The following is a 27,325-nucleotide window of genomic DNA, read 5'->3' as shown; positions in this document are numbered from 1 at the left end:
ATAATTTTCCTTGCTTTGAAGTCTGCTCTGTCTGAAATTATTATAGCTATTGTTGCTTTCTTTCAGTGTTAGTATGCTATAGTTTTCTCTATCCATTTACTTTTGTTCTTTTTTTACATTTTTTAATTGAAGTGTAGTTGATGTGTAATATTATATGTTACAGGTGTACTATACAGTATTTCACAATTTTTAAAGGTTATACTCCATTTATAGTTATTATAAAATATTGGCTATATTCCCTGTGTTGTACAATATATACTTGTAGCTTATTTTATACATAATGGTTTATACCTCTTAATCCCCTATTCCTATATTGCCCCTCCCCCTTTCCCTCTCCCCACTGGTAACCACTAGCTTGGTCTCTATATCTGTGAGTCTGTTTCTTTTTTCTTATATTGACTAGTTTGTTGTATTTTTTAGATTCCACACATAAGTGATATCATACAGTATTTGTCTTTCTCTGTCTGACTAACTTCACTTAGGATAATACCCTCCAAGTCCATCCATGTTGTTGCAAGTGGCAATTTTCATTCTTTTTTATGGCTGAGTAGTATTCCATTGTATATATATACCACATTTTCTTTATCCATTCATCTGTTGATGGATGCTTGAATTGCTTCCATATTTTGGCAACTGTAAGCAATGCTGCTATGAACATTGGGGTGCATGTATCTTTTCAAAATAGTGATTTTGTTTTTTTTGGATATATACCCAGGAGTGGAATTGCTGGGTCATAAGGTGGTTCTATTTTTAGTTTTTTGAGAAACCTCCCTACTGTTTTCCACAGTGGCTGCACCAATTTACATTCCCACTAACAGCGTAGGAGGGTTCCCTTTTCTCCACCTCACTAATGTTTGTTATTTGTGTTCTTTTCGATGATAGCCATTCTGACAGGTATGAGATAATATCTCGTGGTTTTGATTTGCATTTTCCTGATGATTAGCAATGTTGAGCATCTTTTCACGTTCATGTTGACCATCTGCATGTCCTCTTTAGAGAAATGTCTATTCAGGTCTTTTGCACATTTTTTAATTGGGTTGCTTGGGTTTTTTTGATGTGGAGTTGTATAGGCTGTTTATATATTTTGGATATTAACCCCTTATCGGTCATATCATTTGCAAATATTTTCTCCCATTCAGTAGGCTATCTTTTCATTTTGTTGATGGTTTTCCTTGCTGTGCAAAAGCTTTTAAGTTTAATTAGGTCCCATTTGTTTATTTTTGCTTTTATTTCCTTTGCTTTAGGAGACTGCTCCAAAAAAATATTGCTACAATTTATGTCAAAGAGTGTTCTTCCTATGTTTTCTTCTAGGAGTTTTATGGCTTCAGGTCTTATATTTAGGTCTATGAGTTTATTTTTGTGTATGGTATTGGAGAATGTTCTGATTTCATTCTTTTACATGTAGCTGTCCAGTATTCCCAGCATCACTTATTGAAGAGGCTGTCTTTTCTACATTGTATATTCTTGCCTCCTTTGTCATAGATTAACTGACCATAAAAACAGTTTATTTTTTTATTTTATTTATTTTTATTATTTATTTGAGTTTATTTCTGGGCTCTCTATTCTGTTCTAATCTATCCATTTACTTTTAATCTATATGTGTCTTTATACTTAAAGTAGGTTTCTTAGTGACAACATATAGTTGGTTCTTGTTTTTTGATCCACTTTAACAATATCTGTCTTTTAATTGGTTCATTTAGACCACTGATGGCCAAAGTGATTATTGATAGTTGGATTAATATCTACCATATCTATTTGTTGCACTTGTTCTTTGTTCCTATTTTATCTTCCACCCTTTTTCTGTTTTTTTGTAGTTTTAACCACGTTTTATATGATTCCATTTTCTCTTCTTTATTAGCATATCAGTTATACTTCCCTTTATTTTTTACTTTTTTAGTGATTGCCCCAGAGTTTGCAATATACATTTACAACTAATCCAAGTCCACTTTCAAATAACACTATATCACTTCTCAAGCAGTGTAAGTACCTTATAATAACAAAATAATCCTCATTCCTCCCTTTCATCTCTTTCATTATTGCTGTCATTCATTTCACTTATATATAAGCATATACATGATATATTCATGAGCATACATAATCAAATACTTTGTTGCTCTTATTATTGTTATTAATTATTTTTTCTGAACAGGCTCCTTTAATAATTAGTCAAAGAGGAAAAACAAACTGCCCACCATTTGTCTTCCATTGTCTTCCTTTTTTTTTAAATTGGAGTATAATTGCTTTACAATGTTGTGTTAGTTTCTGCTGTACAACGAAGTGAATCAGCTATGTGTATACACATATCCCCTCCCTCTTGGACCTCCCTCCCATCTCCCCCCATGCCGCCCATCTAGGTCATCACAGAGCACTGAGCTGAGCTCCCTGTACTATACTGCAGGTTCCCACTAGCTATCTGTTTTACATATGGTAGTGTATTTATGTCAAACCTAATCTCCCAATTCATCCTACCCTCCCCTTCCCCCCTGTGTCCACACATCCGTTTTCTACATCTGTGTCTCTATTTCTGCCCTGGTGGTCTTATTATTTTGAATAAACTGTTAAAAAATAAGTTTTTATTTCATCTTCATTTATTCTGTCTTTGATGCCCTTCTTTTCTTTATGTAGATCCAAGTTTCTGACCTATATTATTTCCCTTCTCTCTAAAGAACTTCTTCTAACATTTCTTGCAAGACAGGTCTAATGGCAACAAATTCCCTCAATTTTTGTTTGTCTGAGAAGGTCTTTGCTTTCATTTCTGAAGGATAATTTTGCAGGATACAGAATTCTAGGGTGATTTTTTTTCTCTCAACACTTCAAATTTTCACTTCTCTCTCTTCTTGCTTGCATGGTTTCGGAGAAGTCAGATGTAATTCTTATCTTTGTTCCTCTATAGGTGAGGTAATTTTGTACTTTGGCTTCTGTCAGAATTTATTATCTCTGATTTTCTTTAGTTTGAATATAATATGCCTTGGTGTAGCTTTTTTGATACTTATCCTGCTTGATGTTCTCTGAGCTTCCTGACTCTGTAGTTTGATATCTGACATTAATTTGGAGAAATTTTCAGTCATTATTGTTTCAAATATTTCTTCTGTTCCTTTCTTTCTTCTCCTTTTGGTACTCCCATTATACGTATGCTATACCTTTGTATTTGTCCACAGGTTTTGGATATTCTGGTTTTTTCAGTCTTTGTTCTCTCTGCTTTTCAGTTTTAGAAGTTTGTATGGATATCCGCTAGCTCACAAATTCTTTCCTCAGCTATGTCCAGTCTATTAACAAGCCTATCAAAGGAATTCTTCATTTCTGTTTCAGTGTTTTTGATCTCTAGCATTTTTTTTTTAGTTCTTTCTTAGAATTTCCATCTCTTTGCTTACATTGCCTATTTGATCTTGCTTGAAGTCTACTTCACCCATCAGAGCCCTTAGCATGTTCATCACAGTTGTTTTAAATTCCTTTTCTGATAATTCCAACATCCCTGCCATGTCTGGTTCTGATGTTTATGCTGTCTCTTCAAATTGTGGTTTTGCCTTTCAGTGTGTCTTGTAATTTTTTTTCTTGCAGCTACACATGATGTACTGAGTAAGAAAAACTGTAAATAGGTCTTTAGTAATTTGGTGGTAAGGTGTGGGGGGAAGGGAAGCATTCTATTTTCATATATTAGGTCTTTCTTTCAGTGAGCCTATGCATCTGGACTATGAGCTTCATAAGTGTTTTTCAGTTTTTTCTTCCCCCTTAGGTGGGGCAGGATGGCAAAAGGGGACTGAAGTTGGGTATTTCCTTCCCCTGTCAGTTAGGCTCTGATAATACCCCAGCAGGTTAGGCTCTGGTTCACTAGTTTCTCCTGACAGCTGGCCTTGTTAAGAAGAACAGAGTGCTCTAGCATATTTCAAAGTGGTTCCTTTTTCCCTCCTCCTGCCAGAAGCATGGGGGATTTTTCTCCAATATTTACTGTGAGAACCTGGTTGAGTTCCTGGAGGTAAATCACAAAATTGTGGGAGCCCCCATGACTGGGTCCTCCTGGAGTTTTTCATTCTCAGAGTCTTCCACACTGAATCTCCAGCAACTTGTCAATTACAGTTCAGGTTTTCCTACCTAGGAATGGTTCTCAGGGCAGCTTCTACTCATGAATCTCTGTTCTGGGTAGCTATTACTCCCTGTATTTGCCTGTCTGTTTTTAAAATCTTCAGTTAATAGTAACTTCCAAGCACGTCATATGTGGAACTGGAAACCACTATTGAACATTTTAAAAATATTACTTTTTATCCTCTTCACCAAGATGCTTACACAGAGTCCAAAGTAAAGGCTCCAACAGCTAGCCATGGAAAGAGTGTGGCTGGAGAAGGCCAGCTGTCCCCAGACAAGTCCATACTTGCTAACATAAGGTGGAATTATCCTCACCACTCAGAAACTCAACGCTGCCAGAATTCCAGAGTTGACTTCACAGACGGTTACTGATTCATTCTTTAAAACTTCTGAGAAAGAAAGAGACTATCTAGAATGTCAACTGCCATGCTTTAACTCTCAAAGGAAATCTTTATCCCTTACATCACAATTAGTTAGGAAGGAGTGGAGGGGCCCAGTGTTCATCACTGTAGACCTCAGAACTCCCCACAATCAGCTGAACAATTTTTAGACCTAATGTGATTATGACCTCCAAAGCAGGAGATCCAGTGAGCTTGCTTTTAAAGAATTACCAAAGGTATCTATAGGGAGATACCTGTCTTATAGCTTCTCTTTTGCTCATACAAAGCATTTCATAGAAAACAAGTCTGCAGTTGTCCCCAGGTAAAGTGACAATACACAAAGTTGCTCTGTCTAGGAGGAGAGCAGAGGATCTTTCCTCCATCCATGTAAGAGCCAAAGGTATCCATATACAGTCTTAAAAAATTAGAGGGGAACTGGGATCATAATTGGCACTTATATTGAGGATTACAGACCTTTGATAACATATATCCTATTCATAAGATGCTACATCATTAAGAGTAACCATATCCTTTAAATGCATGTTTGAAAGTCAAGCCCTATCTAACTTTCTATTCAGAAATCTGAGACCTTAAAAAAGGTTTCTTTTCCGGTTCATTTCAAGAATACCTTGGATTTTTTTCTCCTATAGAAATTTTAAGTTATATTGACATGGGAAAGAGTATAGCAAAAATTAGATGAGCATATGTATGTATCTATTCAAAACAAAAGTTATAAGCAAAAAACAACTACCCTCAATATGTCTGATGCTCTTGGTTATTTTCTATTCTATTTTGTTTTTTAAAATGCTGCTCATGACCCACTAGAAGACCTTCTAATGGTTAGTGATCCAAAGTTTAAAAATATTGATTTAGACAACTATCCTCTGGAAACAAATATGGAAGCAAATAATAAATAAAATAAACTGGAAAAAAAGTTTTTAAATAATGGTTACTTACCTGGTTGATGCAAAAACAACATTGAATGGCATCTGTTGATAAAATGGAAGGAAAGGCCTGGGGGAGAAAGGAAAACACAAATGTGTGGGACTTTTGCATTGTGTGCTCTCTGAGCTTTCTTCCATTGTTAATACTTGTCCCTTGAAATCAGTGAGTTTGAATACTTCATATATCAGTAATTCTCAAACTTTGGCATACACAAAAATCACTGGGGAGTGGGAAGATTCTTGTGTAAAATTCAAATTCCCAGGTCTAGCCCAGGAGATTCAGTAGATATAAGGTAGAGCCAGTGAATCTGCATTTTTAATAAACATCCCAGTGTGTTCTCTGAAGATGGGAAACAAGCCATACTCTGAGAAACAGTGCCCTATACTTGGGCTTCAGCTGGTCATTAGTCCCCAGCAACTTCTCAAGTTCCCTGAGATATTCTGAAATTCCCAATGATTTACTTAAAAAAATTTCCCCCCAAAAGTCTAGGAATTGAGTATAGTATGTTAAGAATTTAACATTTCTCTGAAAAAAATCAGCATAATGTGGACTACAAGTTTACTTTTCTCAAATGAGCTTATGTAGATGTAACATCAAGACTATTTTGCTAACTCAGGACCTATAGGGAAATCCTCATCTTATTTTAATCTGATCTGAGTATATGATTATCACATCAGTATTACTCACAAATGAAACAAAGTGAATCTTTTGACCATGTTGGTTTTGGCAACATTCACACAAAGAGAGCATATTTCACCTATTTGCCCTCTTTTAACACTTTCCCCTGCACTATGGCTGTCACGGTGTCTTTGCTCTATCTCACTTCATTTGATAACTTCATTTTGTTCTCAAATATACATTCTTATTTGCAATTAGTACCTCTAATGTCAGGCAGACTTAGTTGGAACCCCAACTCTACCACTTGCTAATTTATGTGACCTTGAGCAATTTACTTCTCCTCTCTTGGTCTCAGCTTCCTTACTGGTAAAATGGGGATAATATATCTTATCCTATATTTCTGTTCTGAAAATTGATATTGTATACGTAAAGCACTTATAAAGTGATGCCTGGCACACTGCATGCACTTAAAAATGAGAGCTGCTATCATTATTACAAAGTGGTCTCTAATAATACTAGGGCTCATATTCATAGTAATTATTTTCTACCTTTCAAAATATTTATAGCGATTCTTTCCAGTAACATCAGGATCTTCATAAACTTCTTTAGGCATCTGAAAAGAAGTGTCAGTTCTAAAACGAAGCAGGAAAACATTATTCAAGTCTAACATATAATTTCCAATTCATATTTATATGTCTATAAAGTAGGGGATACACAGGGTAGCTCAGACTGAGAGCAAAGTCTTCTATAACATGCATCTTACTGTCCTACATCTCAGACTAGAATAGTTACTTTCCCTGAGCCAGGAAACCAGGAGCCAACAAGTAGAACTGAAAGCTAATAAATGAGTAGACTTACGAAATCTCACATACGAAACTACCCACTTTTAGTTAATAGCACATAAGAATTGCAAAATTTTAAAAAATGAAGTTTTATGTCTAGGCTGTAAGGTAGCATTTTAAAAGAAATTTACTAGGTATGAACTTGTAAATACTCCTTAAAAGAATAAGCAATTCAAGAGATCTGTCTCTGAAGGTGCCTTGGCTGCAAGTCTCCAAAAAGTGTATTTGGATACTAGCAGAAAAGTACACTTGCAATTTCTAAGATGAATCAAAGAAACAACAAACGCATTCACTTCTACCTTTGGTGGTAAGTTATCACTTAATATACATATGCACTCCAACCTTTGGAGAACATCTACTGACCAATAAACCTATAACCATTGCTCCTGAATCAGGCTTGTTTTGGTCAAAGGGCTTAAGAAAGAGAATTTGAGCTCAACTGGTCTAGGTATAACATCACAATTGTACATTTTTTTTTTTAAGATTTTTTTTTTGATGTGGACCATTTTTAAAGTTTTTATTGAATTTGTTACAATATTGCTTCTGTTTTATGTTTTGGTTTTTTAGCCACGAAGCATGTGGGATCTTAGTTCCCTGACCAGGGATCGAACCTGCACCCCCTGCATTGGAAGGCGAAGCCTTAACCACTGGACCACCAGGGAAGTCCCTGTACATTTTAAAATAATACAGAATGAATAAATAAAATTTTTAAGAAGAAAAATGCATTCATTAAAAACATGAGTAGCAGCTGAAGCTACCTGACACTTACACAGCAAGTTTCCGGAGGGCTTCTTTGTGTCTCTCCTCATGTCCCTTCCAGTCCTGACTGATGAATGATGGAACAGGATCTGCCTTGCTCCAATACACAGAATATCTTGGATAATGAATCAGGCTACTGAACATGGTTCTATACCTGGGAACCCTTCTCTAATGTTAGGACAGGAAGGCACGGGAAAAAAGGACAAAATTATATCATCAGATTTTCTAAAGTATTTTACTACTGCGAACTTTTTAAAGGCACAAAACAGTGTATATGACATAGGCTATTGGTATATGCATAGACTATCTCTAGAAGGGTACTCAAGAAACTGATGCTAATGGATGATTATGTGAAGAGGGCTAAGGGTAGCATTTACTTTATACCATATAAGCTTTTGTACTCTTTGAATTCTTTCAACACAGACATATATTACTTTTCTCATTGAAATAACTTAGGTTATAATGAGTCCTTTATTCACTATTAGTTAGTTAATCCTCACATTGGGCCACAAGTATTAAGATACTTTGTCCCCTGGTAATCATGGCAAAGTAATTTCTGCAGAATATAAAATCCAGTGGAGATTTGGTGATTAGCCAATCTGATCAGTGCAGTTAGCCAAACTAGATGGTTCAGGTCCATTAGGCTGCCTTAGTGGATGACTAAGACCTACCAGTTTGCTTCGAATCAGGGTGGCCTGAATATTTGCCTGGTTGTGGTCTTTCTCACTTGACATGATAAACAATGGATCTGTGAAATAAACAATAAGGTAGTATAAGGAATAGAACATATCTACTCCTAGGCAGAGAATAGTAAAGAAATATAATTTCTTAATTGGAAAACAAATTAGAAAATTTAGATATTGCCTAACTCTGCAGCAGCTCATAGCCTTATTACTCCACCACCAGTGAGGGTCTATAAGATGCATTTCTTTTCTGTGTATTCCAAAGTCAGTTAATAGAATCAGAATGCAAAAAGAAGGCTGAACATGTTTTCAAGCACCATAGCCTAAATAGGCTCTCTTCTCTCCTATGAACAAACCGCCTTCTGGGTCTGGATAGTCCTGGAAATACTGCAAGAAGAAAGACCATGTATATACACACAACACCCATTTCCAAGGGAAAGAAACAATAACTTTGGGCACTATCTCCCATATTCAGTTCACAGGAGAGATACAAACTCTTAACAGTGTTTGAGTTTACACTCTATCACCCATAACTGGTAGACAGGGTAAGAAAATGTCATTCTCTAATAAGAGATAAAGAAGATCAGCTATTTTTAGAATTCACCCCTTAAGATGGGACAAAGTTATTTCTCCCAGTTCAAAAAAGATTGCCCTGCTGCTGTAAGTATGGGTTTGTTAGATATATCTCTAAAGTGACAAAGAATATTCATGATTGATTATACTACCCCTTAAAATCAAACAATTTGACATTAAGTTCACAAGAAATCTTCAGATACAGATTTGATTTATCAAGTAGACATCTCTTGAGAAACAAATACCCTGACCAACTAGTCTAGACATCTTGGTAACATATATTTCTCCACAGAAATTATTAAATTGGTATTGTGATTTAGAAATAAATCTCTTTTGAATTTAGATGATGTAAGTCAATTTCCAGAACCTAATGACTCCTCAGTTACCCAGTTGTACACAAACAGCACAACTGCAGCCACTGACCCAGTGATTTCTTTTAAATCATTTAAAATAAGAATATGTAGAAATTTCACTTTGTCCTATACTATTTCCAATATATCAGAGATGTTGAAGCTACAGTCGTTCTTCTGTTTAAACAGGTGCATTCATTCTGTCTTCAAATTCAGTAGCCTATAATTTGAGGCCATAAAATCTGGTCTCTTCATTCCTAATCAGCCCAGTTTCCATCACTTCTCAACTCGATATCACTGGGTCAGTAGTTGCAATTGTGCTGGTCAACTGAAATTAATTTAACCCACATTTCTCCTAAGTCTGAACAATAATTAATAAACCATTCTCCTCTTATTTCCATAAGGAGTGTGAAAACATGACATCTACAGACACATTTTTACATCTATAAAAGATAATGACACAATACTCTATGATTTGTGACTACACATTCTACAACATAGCCTAAAACTGTGCTCAAAATCAGTGCTCAAATGGCAATGGAGAGGTCTCTGAGATGCCCAAGTAATAGCAGTCACCAGGTCATTACTTGCTTACTCCTAGACAGTTATTAAGTGCTTTATGTGCAATATTCCATTTAATCCTCAAAAAACCCAATGAGGTCGGCACTAGGCCTCCATTTTATAGAAAAGGAAACCAAGGCTTCAAGAAGTCAGCAACTGAGGGGATCAAAATGGTGGAGTAGGAGGACATGGAGCTCACCTCCCCCCATAAACACATCAAAAATATATCTACATGTGGAACAATTCTCAATGGAAGCTGGCAGAAGAACTGCTATACAACCAAAGCTGCAATAAAGATCTCCATGTAACTGGGTATGATGGGAAAAAAAGGTATCAGATCAGGACCTGCATCCCTGGGAGGGATCTGAAAGGAAGAAAAGGTCCACATGGGTGGACCTTCACTCTGGGGAGTGAGCAGATCAAGCCACAGTTTGGGCAGCCAATTCCTGGGATTCCTGCACAGAGGAGTAAAGCCCCCTTGCCTGCTGGGAAATTCACTGAGACAGACAGAAAGACTGAAGAAGCCTAGACTCTACTCGATAGGAGTGCACGTGTGCTGGCTTGCTAACAATCAGGGATGAGAGAGCCTTGCACTGGTGGCTGCCACCTCACCGCACTTCCCAATCCAAATGGGCGAATGCCCTAGCCCCACTCAGTCCACACCACAGCTTGGCATGAGATCTGGGCAGAGACCTGGTCTAGCTATGCAGATACAGACCAGAGGGCCTGGGAGGTTATCGGGGTTGGGGGGCCCTGCAGAGCCCATTATAAGTGCACGCACAGGGGCAGTGGGTCTAGCTGGGCAAATTGTCAGCGTGTGTACCTGGTGGCACCACAAGAGTGTGAAGGGGCTAAGTACTGAATCTCGGGCAGACAGGCCCTGGGCAGGGGTATGCAGCAGTTCATTTCCCAGGAAGAGCGCCCAGCCTCCGCCCACTCCACACCACAGCTTAGCACTACATCTGGGGAAGAATGGTCCTGGGAAAAGACTGCCACAGAGGCAGCCCAGATCTCAGGCAGCAAAGCAGCCAGCTGAACTCCTGCAACCACAACCTGACCGCCAGCCCCAGCCTAGCAAATGCGCCAGCCCCACCCACTCCACACCACAGCCCTGCACTAGATCTGGGATGAACACAACAGAGAAAGGGACGTGAACTTGGACTGCTTCTGAGTGGAACCACGGATGCCCACACAGGTGGTGCACAGGTCTTCTGTAACCACACGGGCCTCATTTGCTTCAGGATTTACCTCCCTTGGGGCAGGATGCACACTCAAGGGCTACGGAGCCTGATCGAACCCAACCCTCAGGCAATCTATTCCAACAACTGGGGAGCAGGCCCCACCCCCAAAAGTACGGTGACAGCCACGGAGCAGAGATGAAGCCCTGCCTCACATCCAGCACAGGCTCTAGATATGACAACGCCAAGCACACCTCCTATCAAGGGGGTAACGACAAGCACACCCTGAGGAAAAATGTGGCTGGCATCCATACCAAAACCAGCCCTTGCACCAAAAATACTGGAGACACACCATCTTTGCAGGGTCAATCCCACATAAAAACACCCACCCCTTCAAGACCACAGTAGATAGCTGTTTTCTCCTAAATTCATAGACAGAGAAAGTTAAGTAAAATTAAAAAGCATAGGAACTATTTCCAATCAACAGAACAAGAGAAATCCCCTGAAATAACAAATAATGAAACAGACGTCACCAGTCTACTAGACCTCGAGTTCAAAAAGAAGGTAATAAAAATGCTAAAGGAGTTAAGAGAGATTATCAATAGAAATGCAGATCACTGTAACAAGGAACTAGAAACTATAAAGATGAACCAATCAAAATTAGACAATTCAATTGCTGAGATAAAAACCAATCTAGAAGCAATGAATAGCAGACTAAATGACACAGAAGAATGAATAAGTGATCTGGAAGATAGAATAATGGACATAATTCAATCAGAACAGCAGACAGAAAGACAAATGAAAAAAATAAAGGCAACATACGAGATCTATGGGATAATATGAAGTATGCCAACCTACACATAATAGGGCTTCTAGAAGGAGAAGAGAGAGAGAGAGAAGGGGATCAAGAATGTATTTGAAGAAATTATGGCTGAAAAGTTCCCAAACCTAAATAAGGAAACAGATATCCAGGTACAGGAAGCAAAGAGGGTCCCAAACAAGATGAACACAAACAGACCCACACCAAGACATATCATAATTAAAACAGCAAAAGTTAAAGATAAACAGAAAATTCTAAAGGCAGCAAGAAAAAAACAAAGAGTTAGTTACAAGGAAAACCTCATAAGACTATCAGCTAATTTCTCTACAGAAACTTTGCAGGCCAGAAGGGAGGGCCATGGTATATTCAAAGTCCTGAAAGGGAAAAAACTGCAACCCAGGATACTCTACCCAGCAAGATTATCATTTAGAATAGAAGGAGAGATTTAAAAATACCTCAGACAAGCTAAAACTAAATGAATTCAGCAATACTAAACTTATCCTAAAAGAAATATTGAAGGGTCTCCTCTAAACAGAAAAGAAGCAAGAAACTATAGGAAAGGCAAATATATGAAAGTATTAAATATCATTTAAATAAGCCAATACATAGATTAAAAAATATTTTGTAAAAGCGACTATAACTACAATTAACAGTAAAAGGATAAGCATGAAGATGTAAAATAGGGCATGAAAATCACAACATGTGGGGGAGGGGAGTATAAAAATGCAGATCTTTTAGAATGTGTATAACTATAAATTTAAAGCAAGTGGATATAGTTGTGGGTCAACATAATTGAATTCCATGGTAACCACAAATCAAAAACATACAATAGGGGGACTTCCCTGGTGGTGCAGTGGTTAAGAATCTGTCTGCCAATGCAGGGGACATGGGTTCTATCCATGGTCCGGGAAGATCCCACATGCTGCAGAGCAACTAAGCCTGTGCTCCGTAACTACTGAGCTTGTGCTCTAGAGCCCGCGAGCCACAACTACTGAGCCCACGTGCCACAACTACTGAAACCTGCACACCTAGAGCCCGTGCTCTGCAACAAGAGAAGCCACCACAACGATAAGCCCACGCACTGCAACGAAGAGTAGCCCCCGCTCACCGCAACCAGAGAAAACCTGCACGCAGCAATGAAGAACCAACGCAACCAAAAAAAAAAAAAAAAAAAACACACAGATTCACAAAAACCAAAAAGAAAGGAACTCAAGAATACTACAAAAGAAAATCATCAAACCACAAAAGGAAAAATAAAAAGAATACATGAACAAAGAAGAACTACAAAAACAACCAGAAAACAAGGTTTAAAATGGCAATAAGTACATACCTATCAATAATTACTTTAAATATCGATGGACTAAATACTCCAATCAAAAGACATAGAGTGGGGACTTCCCTGGTGGTGCAGTGGTTAAGAATCTGCCTGCCAATACAGGGGACACGGGTTTGAGCCCTGGTCTGGGAAGATCCCACATGCCACGGAGCAACTAAGCCCGTGCACCACAACTACTGAGCCTGCACTCTAGAGCCTGCAAGCCACAACCACTGAAGCCTGTGCACCTAGAGCCCGTGCTCCACAACAAGAGAAATCACCGCAGTGAGAAACCCAAGCACTGCAGTGAAGAGTAGCCCCCGCTCGCCTCAACTAGAGAAAGCCTGCACACAGCAATGAAGACCCAACTCAGCCAAAAAAAAAAATAAAGAGAATAAAATAAATAAATTAAAAAACAAAAGATACTAGCAAACTGATTCCAACAATACATTAAAAGGATCATACACCATGATCAAGTGGGATTTATCCCAGGAATGCAAGGATTCTTCAGTATATGCAAATCAACCAATGTGATACACTATATTAACAAATTGAAGGATAAAAAACTATGATAATCTCAATAGATGCAGAAAAAGCTTTCCACAAAATTCAACACCCGTTTATGATAAAAACTCTTCAGAAAGTGGACACAGAGGGAACCAACCTCAACATAATAAAGGCCATATATGACAAACCCACAGCTAACATCATACTCAATGGTGAAAAGCAGTAAGCATTTCCTCTAAGATCAGGAAGAAGACAAGGATGCCCACTGTCATCACTTTTATTGAACAGAGTTTTGGAAGTCCTAGCCACAGCAATCAGAGAAGAAAAATAAATAAAAGGAATCCAAATTAAAAAGAATAAGTAAAACTCATTGTTTGCACATGACATGATGCTATACATAGAAAATCCTAAAGACGCTATCAGAAAACTACTAGAGCTCATCAGTGAATTTGGTAAAGTTGCTAGATACAAAATTAATGTACAGAAAACTGTTGCATTTCTATACACTAACAAGGCAATATCAGAAAAAGAAATTAAGGAAACAATCCTGTTTACATCATATCAAAAAGAATAAAACACCTAGGAATAAACCTACCTAAGGAGGCAAAAGACCTCTACTCTGAAAACTATAAGACACTGATGAAAGAAACTGAAGATGACACAAACAGATGGAAAGAATGAAACAGACGGAAACAGATGGAAAAACCATGTTCTTGAATTGGAAGAATCCATATTGTTAAAATGACCATACTACCCAAGGCAATCTACAGATTCAATGCAATCCCTATCAAATTACCAATGGCATTTTCACAGAACTAGAAAAAAAAATTTTTTAATTTGGATGGAAACACAAAAGACCCCGAATAGCCAAAACAATCTTGAGAAAGAAGAACAGAGCTGGAGGAATCACACTCTGACTTCACACAATACTACAAAGCTACAGTAATCAAAACAGTATGGTACTGGCACAAAAACAGACATACAGATCAATGGAACAGAATAGAGAGCCCAGCAATAAACCCATACACCTACAGGCAATTAATCTATGACAAAGGAGGCAAGAATATACAATGGAGAAGAGACAATCTCTTCAATAAGTGGTGCTGGGGAAACTGGACAGCTACATGTAAAAGAATGAAATTAGAACATTCTCTAATACCATATACAAAAATAAACTCAAGATGGATTAAAGACCTAAGTGTAAGCCCAGATACTATAAAACTCCTAGAGGAAAACATAGGCAGAAGACTCTGACATAAATCATAGCAATATTTTTTTTGGATCCATCTCCTACAGTAATAGAAACAAAACCAAAAATAAACAAATGGGACCTAATTAAACTTAAAAGCTTTTGCATAGCAAAGGAAACCATAAACAAAACAAAGACAACCTACAAAGAGGGAAAAAATATTTGCAAATGATGCTACCAGCAAGGGATTAATTTCCAAAATACACCAACAGCTCATATACTTTAATATCAAAAAAACAAACAACCCAATAAAAAGTGACCAGAATACCTAAATAGACATTTCTCCAAGAAGGCATATAGATGGCCAACAGGCACATGAAAAGATGTTCAATATCACTAATTATTAGAGAAATGCAAATCAAAACTACAATGAGGTATCACCTCACATCAGAATGGCCATCATTAACAAGCCTACAAATAATAAATACTGGAGAGGGTGTGGAGAAAAAGGAACCCTCCTACACTGTTGGTGGGAATGTAAATTGGTGCAGCCACTATGGAGAACAGCATGGAGGTTCTTTAAAAAACTAAAAATAGAGTTACCGTATGATCCTTAAATCCCACTCCTGGGCATTTATCTGGAGAAAACTCTAATTTGAAAAGATACATGCACCCCAAAGTTCATAGCAGCACTATTTACAATAGCCAAGACCTGGAAGCAACCTAAATGAACATCAACAGATGAATGGATAAAGAAAACGTTGTGTGTGTGTGTGTGTATATATATATATATATATATATATATATACACACACACACACACACACACACACACACACACACCACATATATATATATGTATATACAATGGACTATTACTCAGCCATAAAAAATAATGAAATAATGACATTTGCAGCAACATGGATGGACTTAGAGATTATCTATCATATTAAGTGAAGTAAATCAGGCAGAGAAAGACAAATATCATATGATATCACTTATATGTGGAATCTTAAAAAAATGATACAAATGAACTTATTTACAAAACAGAAACAGACTCACAGACGTAGAAAACAAACTTATGGTTACCAAAGGGGATAGTGTGGGAGGGGAGGGGAGAGATAAATTAGGAGTTTGGGATTAACATATATGCACTACTATATATAAAACAGATAAACAAAAAAGACCTACTGTATTGCACAGGAAACTATATCCAATATCTTATAATAACCTATAAAAGAAAAGAATCTGAAAAAGTATATACGTGTGTGTGTATATATATATATATATATGTATCTGAATCACTTTGTTGTACATCTGAAACTAACACAACATTGTAAATTAATTCTACTTAAATTTTTTAAATGGTTAAAAATTTTAATTAAAAAAATTTTTTTAAGAAAAGCTGAAAAGAATATTTTACTAAATACGAGAAGAAAGGGCTAAAAAGAATTAAAAGTTTTCCCTCTGGGAGGTAATAATCAAAAAGGCAGGACAGTGTGGGGAAGAGAAGTGCTGTTTTGTTTGGTTCTGGTTTTGGTATGTTTGGATCAGCCACTTCATTTACATGATTTCATAAACTTGTAATTTGCAGATGTCTGGAGCTCTTGCCAACTTGTTTCCTACCAACTAACCACAGCAACAATTTCTGTTTTGGCTCAACCAAGCTGCAGTCCAAGCAGCAGGCACAGCCCAGTGTCTCTTTACCTCATGTCTGCACCAAGTGTCCCTCACCTTCCCCTTAGTTTTTCTCTGTGACCTGGAGACGTGCAAATCCATGGGAAATGCATATCACCTTCGCATGTCTCTTACTGAGGAGACATAAACCAAGGTTTTAACCAAAGAGAGACAGAAGCCAGCAGGTAAATTCTCCTTCCACTCCAGGGCTGGATTATCGATAGGCAAAGTAACACATACTGCTTCTCAGAAAAATGGTTTTACTTTTACTTGATACAAACTTTGTGGTAATCACCCTGGTAACACATAGTCTTATTTTCTCTCTGACATTCCCTGTCTCAGTCACATTTCCCTATCTCTGGTTTCTTTTGGATTGTACTTCTTAATAAAGTAGTAGCCTATGAACGTTTACCTCAAGGTCTGCTTTGGGAAAAGCCCACAGGAAAACAGCTGATATCAGGGGGAAAAAAAATAGAAAAAGAAGAACAAACAAAACCCAAAGTCAGAAGAAGGAAGGAAATAATAGAGATCAGCGAGGAAATAAGATAGAGATAAAATAACCATAGAAAAGATCAATAACACCAAGTGCTGTTCTTTTGTTTTTGTTTTTTTTTGAAAAGAGGAACAGAATTGACAAACCTCTAGCCAGGCTCACCAAGAAGAAAAGAGAGAGGACCCAAATAAATAAAATAAGAAATGAAAGAGGCAAAATAACAACTGACACCACATAAATACAAAAACTCGTAAGACAATACTGTGAACAGTTATATGCCAACAAATTGGACAACCTAGAAGAAATGAACAAGTTTCTAGCAACATACAGCCTGCCAAAACTGAGCCAAGAAGAAATGGATAATTCGAACAGACCAATCATTGAGGTGAAATAGAATCTGTAATTAAAAAAAAAAAAACTCCCTCCACATTGTAAATTAACTCTACTTAAAAAACAAAACGAAACAAAACTCCCTCCAAAGAAAAGTCCAGGTCAGGATGACTTCACTCGGGAATTTACCAAACTTACAAAGAAGAATTTATACCTACCCTGCTCAAACTATTCCAAAAAATTAAGAGGAGGGAACACTCCCAAAGTCATTCTGTGAAGCTACCATCACCCTGATACCAAAACCAGACAAAGCCACTACCAAAAAAGAAAATTACAGGCCAATATCTTTGATGAATATAGATATAAAAATCCTCAACAAAATATTAGCAAACCAAATCCAACAATACATAAAAAGGATCATACACCATGATCAAGTTGGATTCATTCCAGGGTAGCAAGGATGGTTCAACATACACAAATCAATCAATGTGATACACCATATTAACAGAAGGAAAGACAAAAACCACATGACCATCTCAATACACACAGAAAAAGCATTTGACAAAATTCAATGTCCATTCATGATAAAAACTCTCACCAAAGTGGGTATAGAGGGAACATACCTGAACATAATAAACCACAAACCCACAGCCAACATAATAGTCAATGGTGAAAAGCTGAAAGCCTTCTAGCTAAATTCAGGAACAAGAAAAGGATGCCCACTCTCACCACCTCTATTCAACATAGTATTGGAAGCCCTAGCCATAGCAATGAGACAAGAAAAAAAATTTTAAAGTATCCAAATTGGAAGGGAAGAAGTAAAACTGTCACTATTTGCAGATGGCATGAGACTCTATATAGAAAACACTAAAGTATCCATACAAAAACTATTAGAACTAATAAATGAATTCAGCAAGGTAGCAGGATACAAGATTAACATACAGAAATTTGTTGTATTTCTTTATACTAACAATTAAATATCAGAAAGTTTAAAAAAAATCCCATTTAAAATTGCATCAATAAAAAAATATCTAGGAATAAACCTAACCAAGGAAGTGAAAGACCTGTATGCTGGAAACTATAAAACATTGATAAAGGAAACTGAAGATGATTCAAAGAAATGGAAAGATATCCCATGCTCTTGGATTGGAACAATCAGTATTGTTAAAATGGCCATACTACCCAAAACAATCTACAGATTTAATACAATCCCTATCAAAATACCCATAACATTTTTCACACAACTAGAACAAATAATCCTAAACTTCATATGGAACCACAAAAGACCCAGAATTGTCAAAGCAATACTGAGGAAAAAGAACAAAACTGGACACATACCCTTCCAGACCTCAAACTATTCTACAAAGCTACAGTAATCAAAACAGCATGGTATTGGCACAAAAACAGACATATAGATCAACAGAACAGAGAGTCCAGCAATAAACCCATGTACCTATGGTCAATTTATCTATGACAAAGGAGGCCAGAATATACAATGGAGAAAAGACAGTCTCTTCAACAAGTGGTACTGGGAAAGCTGGACAGCTAGCTACATGTAAATTAATGCAATTAGAACACTCCCTCAAACCATTTACAAAAATGAACTCAAAATGATTTAAAGACCTAATATAAGACATGAAACCATAAAACTCCTAGAAGAGAACATAGGGAAAATATCCTCTGACATAAATTGTAGCAATATTTTCTTAGATCAGTCTCCCAAGGCAAAAGAAATAAAAGCAAAAATAAACAAATGGCACCTAATCCAACTTAAAAGATTTTGCACAGTAAAGCGAACCATCAACAAACTGAAAAAACCTATGGAATGGGAGAAAATATTTGCAAACAATGTGACCAACAAAGGGTTAATAACCAAAATATACAAACAGCTCACACAACTCAATATCAAAAACAAACAGGGACTTCCCTGGTGGCACAGTGGTTAAGAATCCACCTGCCAATGCAGGGGACACGGGTTTGATCCCTGGTCCAGGGAAGATCCCACATGCCGTGGAGCAACTAAGCCTGTGTGCCACAACTACTGAGCCTGCACTCTAGAGCCCGCGAGCCACAACTACTGAGCCCATGTGCCACAACTACTGAAGCCCACGTGCCCTAAAGCCTGCATGCCACAACTACTGAGCCCACGTGCTGCAACTACCGAAGCCCGCGCACTCTAGGGCCCGTGTGCCGCAACTACTGAGCCCACGTTCTACAACTACTGAAGCCCGCGTGCAAAGAGCTCATGTTCCACAACAAGAGAAGCCAACGCAATGAGAAGCCTGCGCACCGCAATGAAGAGTAACCCCTGCTCACTGCAAAGAGAGAAAGCCTGCACGCAGCAACGAAGACCCAACGTGGCCATAAATAAATAAATAAATAAAAACAACCCAATCAAAAAATGGGCAGAAAACCTAAATAGACATTTTCCAAAGAAGACATACAGATAGCCAAGAAGCATATGAGAAATTGCTCAACATGACTAATTATTAAAGAAATGCAAATCAAAACCACCATGAGGTATCACCACACAGTGGTCAAAATGGCTATCATTAAAAAGTCTATAAATAATAAATTCCTAAGAGGGTGTGGAAAAAAGGGAACCCTCCTACACTGTTGGTGGGAATGTATAAATTGGTGCAGCCACTATGGAAAACAGTATGGAGGTTCCTTAAAAAATTAAAACTAGAGCTAACATATGATCCACTAATCCCACTCCTGGGTATATATCTGTAAAAAATGAAAACTCTAATTTGAAAAGATACCTGCACCCCAATGTTCATAGCAGCAGTATTTACAACAGCCAAAATATGGAAGCAACCCAGTGCCCATCAGCAGATGATTGGCTTAAGAAAATGTGGTATATATATATATATATATATATATATATATATACACACACACACACACACACACACAATGGACTATTACTCATCCATAGAAAAAGGATGAAATATTGCCATTTGCAGCAACATGTATGAATCTAGAGAATATTATACTTGGCAAAGTAAGTCAGACAAAGACAAATATTGTACGATATCACTTATATGGGAAATCTGAAAAATAATACAAATGAATCTACATACAAAACAGACTCACAGACATAGAGAATAAACTTATGGTTACCAAAGGGGAAAGGGAGGTGGGAGGGATAAATTAGGGGTATGGGATTAACAGATACAAACTACTATACATAAAATAGATAAGCAACAAGGATTTACTGTAAATTAAATATAATAACCTACAATGGAAAATAATCTGAACTATATATATAAATAACTGAATTACTTTGCTGTATAAATGAAATTAACACAGTACTGTAAATCAACCATACTTCAAAGAAATTTATTATAAAATAAAGAAGTTGGCAACTTATTGATTGGCAGTTGATTTGAACACCAATCCTTTCGGCTCCCAGGCCTAATGTTATCAAAAGCCCATGAATTTAATGGGGGAAATTTTTCCATGGAAATCATGAAACAGCCCCTCAGCCAATTTACCCATATTGTAAAACTAATTCTAAGAAGCACAGGAAGTTGTCACAACCAAGTAATGGTGACGATGAGGAAGTGTTTCAAACCCCAAAATATGATGATTACTTTTTGGGAAAACTATAATAAATTGCAGATTCTGGGGGGAAAGAAAGGAGGAAAGAGCTCTTGATAAACCCAAGAAGTATTTTAAAATATTTTTGAAAGCTAGGAAAAACATATCATATTTAAAAGACTTCAATTAGCAGGGCAGTAGTGTAGCTACTAATCCATCAACAAATGTAGATTCAGGGAAGTGACAAAGTATTGTGGGCACTTCGAGACACTTGAGAGATACAAAGCATTAAAGTCAAGTTAAATGCAAAATGGTATATAAATGAGGTAAGATTTATAAAAGAATGGTGTTAACTCTAAAGTACTATACAAATGTAAGCAATCATTACACATTCCCAACACCAGGAAATGGCTACCCTAAAGATTCCCATCCAAAGGAGACCCTGGGGATTCCCAGAGGAAATAACACGTGGTTAAAAGTAGGGTGACGAGGGCAAAACTGGAAAAAATCATGCTTTACTGATTATAATTATTGTAGTAGTAAATTCAATAATTCAAATAATTCATAATAAATTACATAGCACCTAACATATGTACCAGCACTGGAATAAGTGCTGAGAAGGCTACAAAAATGTATAGAACAAGAACTTAAAGAACTCAGGGAACTTATGGTCCAGTAGAAGAGACAGAACATAAATGAACAATCAGGTCATTAAAATAAACTGGGGCTTTACTGGCCCAAAGCACCTAGTGGACCTAGTTTATAAGCAACACTTTGATGGATAAGAATAAGCTTAAATAAAAAGAGAAACCTGAAAACAAAGATGAGATAAACTGGCCCTTCTTTACCTAGAATGCCAAATTTGGAGTTGCCCAGGGAATGGGAGCAGGAAGGTCATTCTCTTTGGGCATTTTACGCAGTTTGCATGCGGGAGTGTTGAGTGAATCTCCAAGTCAGAACGCCAGGAACAGGATTCAGGACGATTGCTTAAGGCTGTGCAAATTATCAGAAAAAGAGTCAGGTGTTCCCGCTCAGTGCTCTGAGATGCAGAGCACACCTGCGGTCTCCGAGACACACCACCGCCCCCCCCCCCCCCGAGAGCGTCACCACCTGGGGGGCTTGGAGCTGCCCCCACCCAACAGAAGACGACCGCGGGCAAAGGATCCGTCCTGAGGCTCGTCTTTTGTCCGCCGCGCCCCCGGCCAGGTCCCACCGTCTCAAAGCCCACCTGGCCCACGAGTCGGCAACTCAGGAGGGAGGTCTGGAGCCGCCCTTACCGTATAGGAAATCATATGTTCGATTGGCAGAGACTTTGCCCCAGGTCCCCGACCTCCCTCCGCACCGGGTTTGAGACACCTGCGGCTTGGCCTGGGGCTCTTCGATGGTCACTACGTGATTCATGGTGCCGGCTCTTCCCTGCGGCCAGCCAGGACCGACTACGGAGACCGAAATGCTGTGTGCACCGTAGCTATGGTAACCCCCGCGAGGTGCGAGGGCTGAGCGAGGACACACAGCTAGTCCAGAAGAGAGGGGCGGGACTCGCGTGAGAGAGGAGGAGCCGAGTGACAAGGAAGGGGCGGGGCGAGGAGCAGGAGAGGCGGGGCTGAGCGAAGTTACGGGGCGGGGCTCGTGAAGGGAGGGGCGGGGCGGGCGTGGGGGAGGAGGAGCCGAGTGATGACAAGGGAGGGGTGGGGCGAGGCGCAGGAGCGGAAGGATCGGAAAGTGCGCAGAAGAGAGGAGCGTGAGGTGTGGGGGAAGAGGGAGGGAGAAAGGAGGAAAGAAGGGCAGGCCTGGGGAGGGGAGGGGAGGAGGGAAGGGAGAGGGACGGCCTCGCTTCCCACTTAACTCCCGTGACCAAGCCACGAGCATTTAGCCGCCCGCCAGGGTCAAGGCCAGGGGGCCGCAGGCTGGGGAAAAGGCTGCTGCTTGAATCCTGCAGCCATCGGCCAGTTACAATCCGTAGCCTCTTTCGGAAATGCCTGGGAAATCGCAGCACCTTCTAGAATAGCTGGGGGTTTCATTTCGGACATTCCCTCTCCGCGGGGCTTGTTCGAGCTGAGGAATCCAAGCTCCTGAACGTCAGCCTTTGGCACACTGAGCTCTGGCCGTGAGTGTCAGCGTTTGGGGTGGGCTGGGTAATTAGTAACTGTTGATTCGCATTCTGCTACCCTTTTCTGAGCCCTGGGCATTAAATCAGCTGAAGATGATGTGGTGTAGTAGGCACTGGTTCTGCTTTTTAAAACTATTATGGAAAAAATTTTAACATAGGCAAAAGTGAATCCACTTTTAGTAATGAACCCTCACTAACCATCACCAAGATTCAACAATTATCAACATTTTGCCAATCTAGTTTCATCTATCGCCTACCCCCCCTTTTTGCTTGAGTATTTTAAAACAAACCCAGACATTATTTTACCCTTAAATTAATCTGCATCTCAAACTGATACGGATTTTTAATTTAATCGCCATCTTAATTTAATCGCCATGTTTAACTTAATCAGCATCTAACAAAATAATTCCTATGTATCTAATACTCAGTATGTATTCAAATGTCGCTGGTTGAGTCCAAGATGTCATTAAATAGTTGTTTTTTTCTGATCAAAAGATCCAAAAAAAGTCTTCACATTGCATTTTGGTATCTCTTAAGTCTTTTATGCTAGAATAGTGAATTTCTGATACCTTCAATAGTTTTCTTTATTACCTGGGATTCCTCTGTAAAAAGAACTTTCCCTCACCAACTCATTGGTTATCCTGAAATACAGGGATCATAGAGAAAAGTCTGCATGAATGCTGGATTCTTTCACTTTAGTTATCAAATTTCACAGAAATGAGTTGGTGCCCTAGCAACCTCCAATGTTAACCAATAAGATTTTCTTTGATTAGTATCATTATGAATGCATGCATTTGTACATATCAGATTCTTTTAATCCATTATGATCCTTATACTTTATGATGCTCAAATTATCCCATTTGGCTAGTGTCGCACATTAGAGTTAGCGTCTTTGTCTTTTTGATATAATCCACAGACACTTCAATAAGCCTCCTGGCCTGCTATCCCTCTTTCCACACATAATCCTGGTTTTATTTTCTCTACTCCTGAACTTCTTGGGTTTTTTGCAAACCAGCCAGATATTTTGCCACTCAAACTGATTCCTTTCCCTAAAATGCCTTTTCCTGTTTATGCCCCTCAACTAATTTAGGTATTCTTCCAGACTCAGTGCTAATTTTGCCACCTTTATGTAGTCTCCCAAATCACCCAAATAGACCAAGGCTTCTTTCTTTCTTCCTTCCAGTGCTGTAGTAGCACCAATGGCATTGACCACCTTGTATTAGTAATTGTTTGCAACTTTGCTCTCCACACCTGTGAGTTCATTGAGGGCACAGGCCTTTACATGTCATTTTGTATCTCTGAAGTACCTGGTACCTGAAAGCTTAACAAAATGATTCCTAAGTGAATAAATCCATCCATTTATAATATAAATTTACTGTCTACTATGAAATAGGTATTGAAGATCTAAGATAATTTGTACAGCTCACTGTATGATGGATAAAACAGACTCAAAAACATGTAAAATACAGTGTTATAATGGCATGATAATATTTTTCTGTCTTCGGGTATAGCTACATTTCCCACTTTCTGTTCCTTCATCCCAGAATGCTCCTCACCCCTACCCCCATCTTATCCCTGCTGACTCCTCATCATCTAAAGTCTCAGCTAGAATGTCCCATCCTCAGAAAGACTTTTCCTCACTCTATCAGATAAATTATCTGAAGTAGCCAACAGCCAGCCCCCTTGATAAGCATAATGGAAGACACTAACCAATAGAATATGTCAAATGTAGTGGTTTATATATGATGATGTGATTGTTTTACATAGACTGTAGTAACTCCATTTTGCTGGAGTTGCTCACTCTCTCCCTTGCTGGCTTTGAGGAAGCAAGTGGCCATGTTTGGAAACCCCAAGCAGCAAGGAACTACAGGTAGCCTCCCAGAGATGAGGGTGGCCTCTGACCACAGCAAGTGAAAAACCAAATCCTTCAGTCCTACAACTGCAAGAAACTGAATTCTGCCAGCAACCTAAATGAGATTGAAAGCATATTTTTCCCCAGTAGAACCTCAGATGAGACCACAGTCTCAGCCAAAATCCTGATTGCGTCTTGAGACCCTAATCAGAGGAGCCACGTAAGCCATTCCCAGATGCCTAAGTACAGAAGTGAGATAATAACAAATGTGTATTACCACTAGGTTTGTGGAAATACTGTTGCGCAGCAAGAAATGACTAATATGCAATCTTTATGAAATTAAGTTGGAGAGGGGTGCTAGTTAATAATACAGGTTCATTAAAATCAAAGTTACACTTTGCAGGTTTGGGAGACAGTTCTCCATGGGTCTCTCATGCGTCTGCTTGTCTTGCAAGGGGGTAGCTGTCTGCCCTTTCCTTTGTTTGTGTAGGAAACAACCTTGGACAATAGAAATAATGTCTATCTCTGGAGCAAGGGGCAGGTTTGCTTACAGCCTTAGAAGTCAGAGATCCTGTCTCCTTTTGAGCAAAGGGCAATCTTTCTTACTGCCCATTATTAAAGATTTGGGTTTCCTAAGCTTCCTTTTCTGTGTTGCAACATCTGTGATGTCACCTGGCCTTCTTCACATCACCCTGTGGGAATTGGGGCTCAGGGAAGTGGTGCAAAAATTCTGATACTTGGTTGCTTCTGCTATAAGTAATAAATGATCCTTCATCTCTGACTCAGCAGTTTGCTGGCTTCTACCAGCATTCATGGAACTGTGGCAGGCAAACAGGGTAAATCTCAGACACTTCAGGGTTCTTGAAAAGCTATAGAGAATTTATGTACAGCACGTATTTATCTGCGGCAATTGGAAAGCATATTTTTTGCAGCGGCAGAAATGTAAATACTACACAAAGTTTCTGCTGAACCTATTAACTAGACAAGTGAGAATTCAAGCCTTGTAATTCTTCTCTCTCAGCATATGGTGTCACTCCTTCTCTACCAACTTCAACTATCCACCCTTACTTGATAAAGTCTCCATACCTGGGGTTAGTTAGGCATGAAAAATGGTTAAGAATACCTTTATCGTGGAGAGATTTTAGAAAGTATTTCCTTAGTTGTTGCTTGTTACATCACCAGGCCTGTCATCCCATCCACAGAATGCCTGCTTGGTACCACCTTTAGCTATGGTACTATGGTATGTGTCCCCATAGTACCATACAATAGCAGATTCACTGTACTATGAAAAAGTCCATTACAGTCACCATTGCAACTCTTGCTGCCTACAAATTTAGCAATTATAGCAACAGCAAAGAGTGCCAGAGGCTTAAAAGTAAAGTATTGCTGGTTAAAATTGGAATTGGGAAGTAAGAACTTGATATAAACTAACCTCCGAGTTGCCTACGTAAACAGCAGGTTGAATCCAATCTTTCATTATTTAGTCTCCATGGCTACCTACTCTAAATTTAATCTCTAATTACAGGTCTCTCAAACTGCTGTGTTTTTCTTGGGGGAAGTGAGTTATTGAGATTTTTTCCTGGGGTAGAATGGGAAACATTAAATTACAATATTTTATACTCCTTTTTCTTTAACTAAGGCCATCCCATAAGTATAAAGGCATTTAGGCTGGGTAAGAAAAGTAAAGCATGATGTTAATGTAAAGATCAATAATTGATCTGAACACTTACTTATTCATAAATTAAAAGGCAGAAGAAAAAATAACCCATGTGTGTGGGTTAGCTGTACCATTCTGAAACGAGAGGAGAGTTAAATAGCTGGATATAAATGACTATTTCACTTTGGAAAGGAGTATCCTTTGGTCTTTTATTCAAGGGCAGGAGAATATTCTGTCCCAAAGAAGTGCTTGTTGAAAAGAGTTTAAGACCCACAGTGCTCAGCGAGGAAAACAAGGGCTTGTTTATATCTTGAACACAGCAAGTTAAAGGAAGTGTGGGTGAGGCAAGGCCTGCCAATACTAGCTTACCCTGAGAAAGTCGTAGAGTGTGCTCACTGCAAGTATCCTGTCTTCACTGAAGCAGGGAAGGACAATGGGCAAGAAAAATCTTTTCTCAGTTGCAGAAAGGCTGTTTCAGTTTTTTGGTCTATAATCTGTGTCTACAGTTTATCACAATTCATTAACTCCCTAAACTCTCTTGGATATTTCTCATTTCTTCCTTGTTCATTTCGTAGACACAAAAGTTCAGTTGCCCAATTAAATACAGAACAATGATTAATTTTAAAATAATATTCACCTTTCATTTAGACAAATTAAGTGAGATAGTAGATAGACCACGGACCTTAGAGGGAGAAGATGTGGAGACTCAGGACTGTCACTTACAAGTTATGTGACCTTGAACAAATCATGTCCATCTATGAACCTCAATATTCTCAGCTATAAATGCAGATAACACGTTCAACTGTTACTGAACCCAAGTTCATGTGCCGGATGCACAGTGAGGCCAAACAAACTGAAAC

The 27,325-nt window shown here is 38.5% G+C and overlaps 1 protein-coding gene across 1 annotated transcript in view; it reads right to left on the bottom strand.

Moving 5' to 3' along the window:
• CFAP91 (cilia and flagella associated protein 91) overlaps positions 1 to 22,338 on the bottom strand; it is a 132,224-nt gene extending 109,886 nt beyond the window's left edge. The window contains exons 1-5 of the mRNA XM_061193142.1: positions 22,124 to 22,338; positions 8,296 to 8,372; positions 7,635 to 7,792; positions 6,572 to 6,655; positions 5,418 to 5,474 (exon numbers count right to left, since the gene is read on the bottom strand). Coding sequence (XP_061049125.1) covers positions 5,418 to 5,474; positions 6,572 to 6,655; positions 7,635 to 7,792; positions 8,296 to 8,372; positions 22,124 to 22,247 — 500 coding nt within the window. The 5' untranslated portion in view covers positions 22,248 to 22,338. The remainder of the gene's footprint in view (positions 1 to 5,417; positions 5,475 to 6,571; positions 6,656 to 7,634; positions 7,793 to 8,295; positions 8,373 to 22,123) is intronic.
• Between the last annotated feature and the right edge of the window lie 4,987 nt (positions 22,339 to 27,325).

This window comes from Eubalaena glacialis, chromosome 6, assembly GCF_028564815.1.
Source record: "Eubalaena glacialis isolate mEubGla1 chromosome 6, mEubGla1.1.hap2.+ XY, whole genome shotgun sequence".
Lineage (NCBI taxonomy): Eukaryota > Metazoa > Chordata > Mammalia > Artiodactyla > Balaenidae > Eubalaena > Eubalaena glacialis.
Note: the sequence above shows the minus strand (reverse complement) of the source record. Positions and strands in the feature narration are given on the sequence as shown.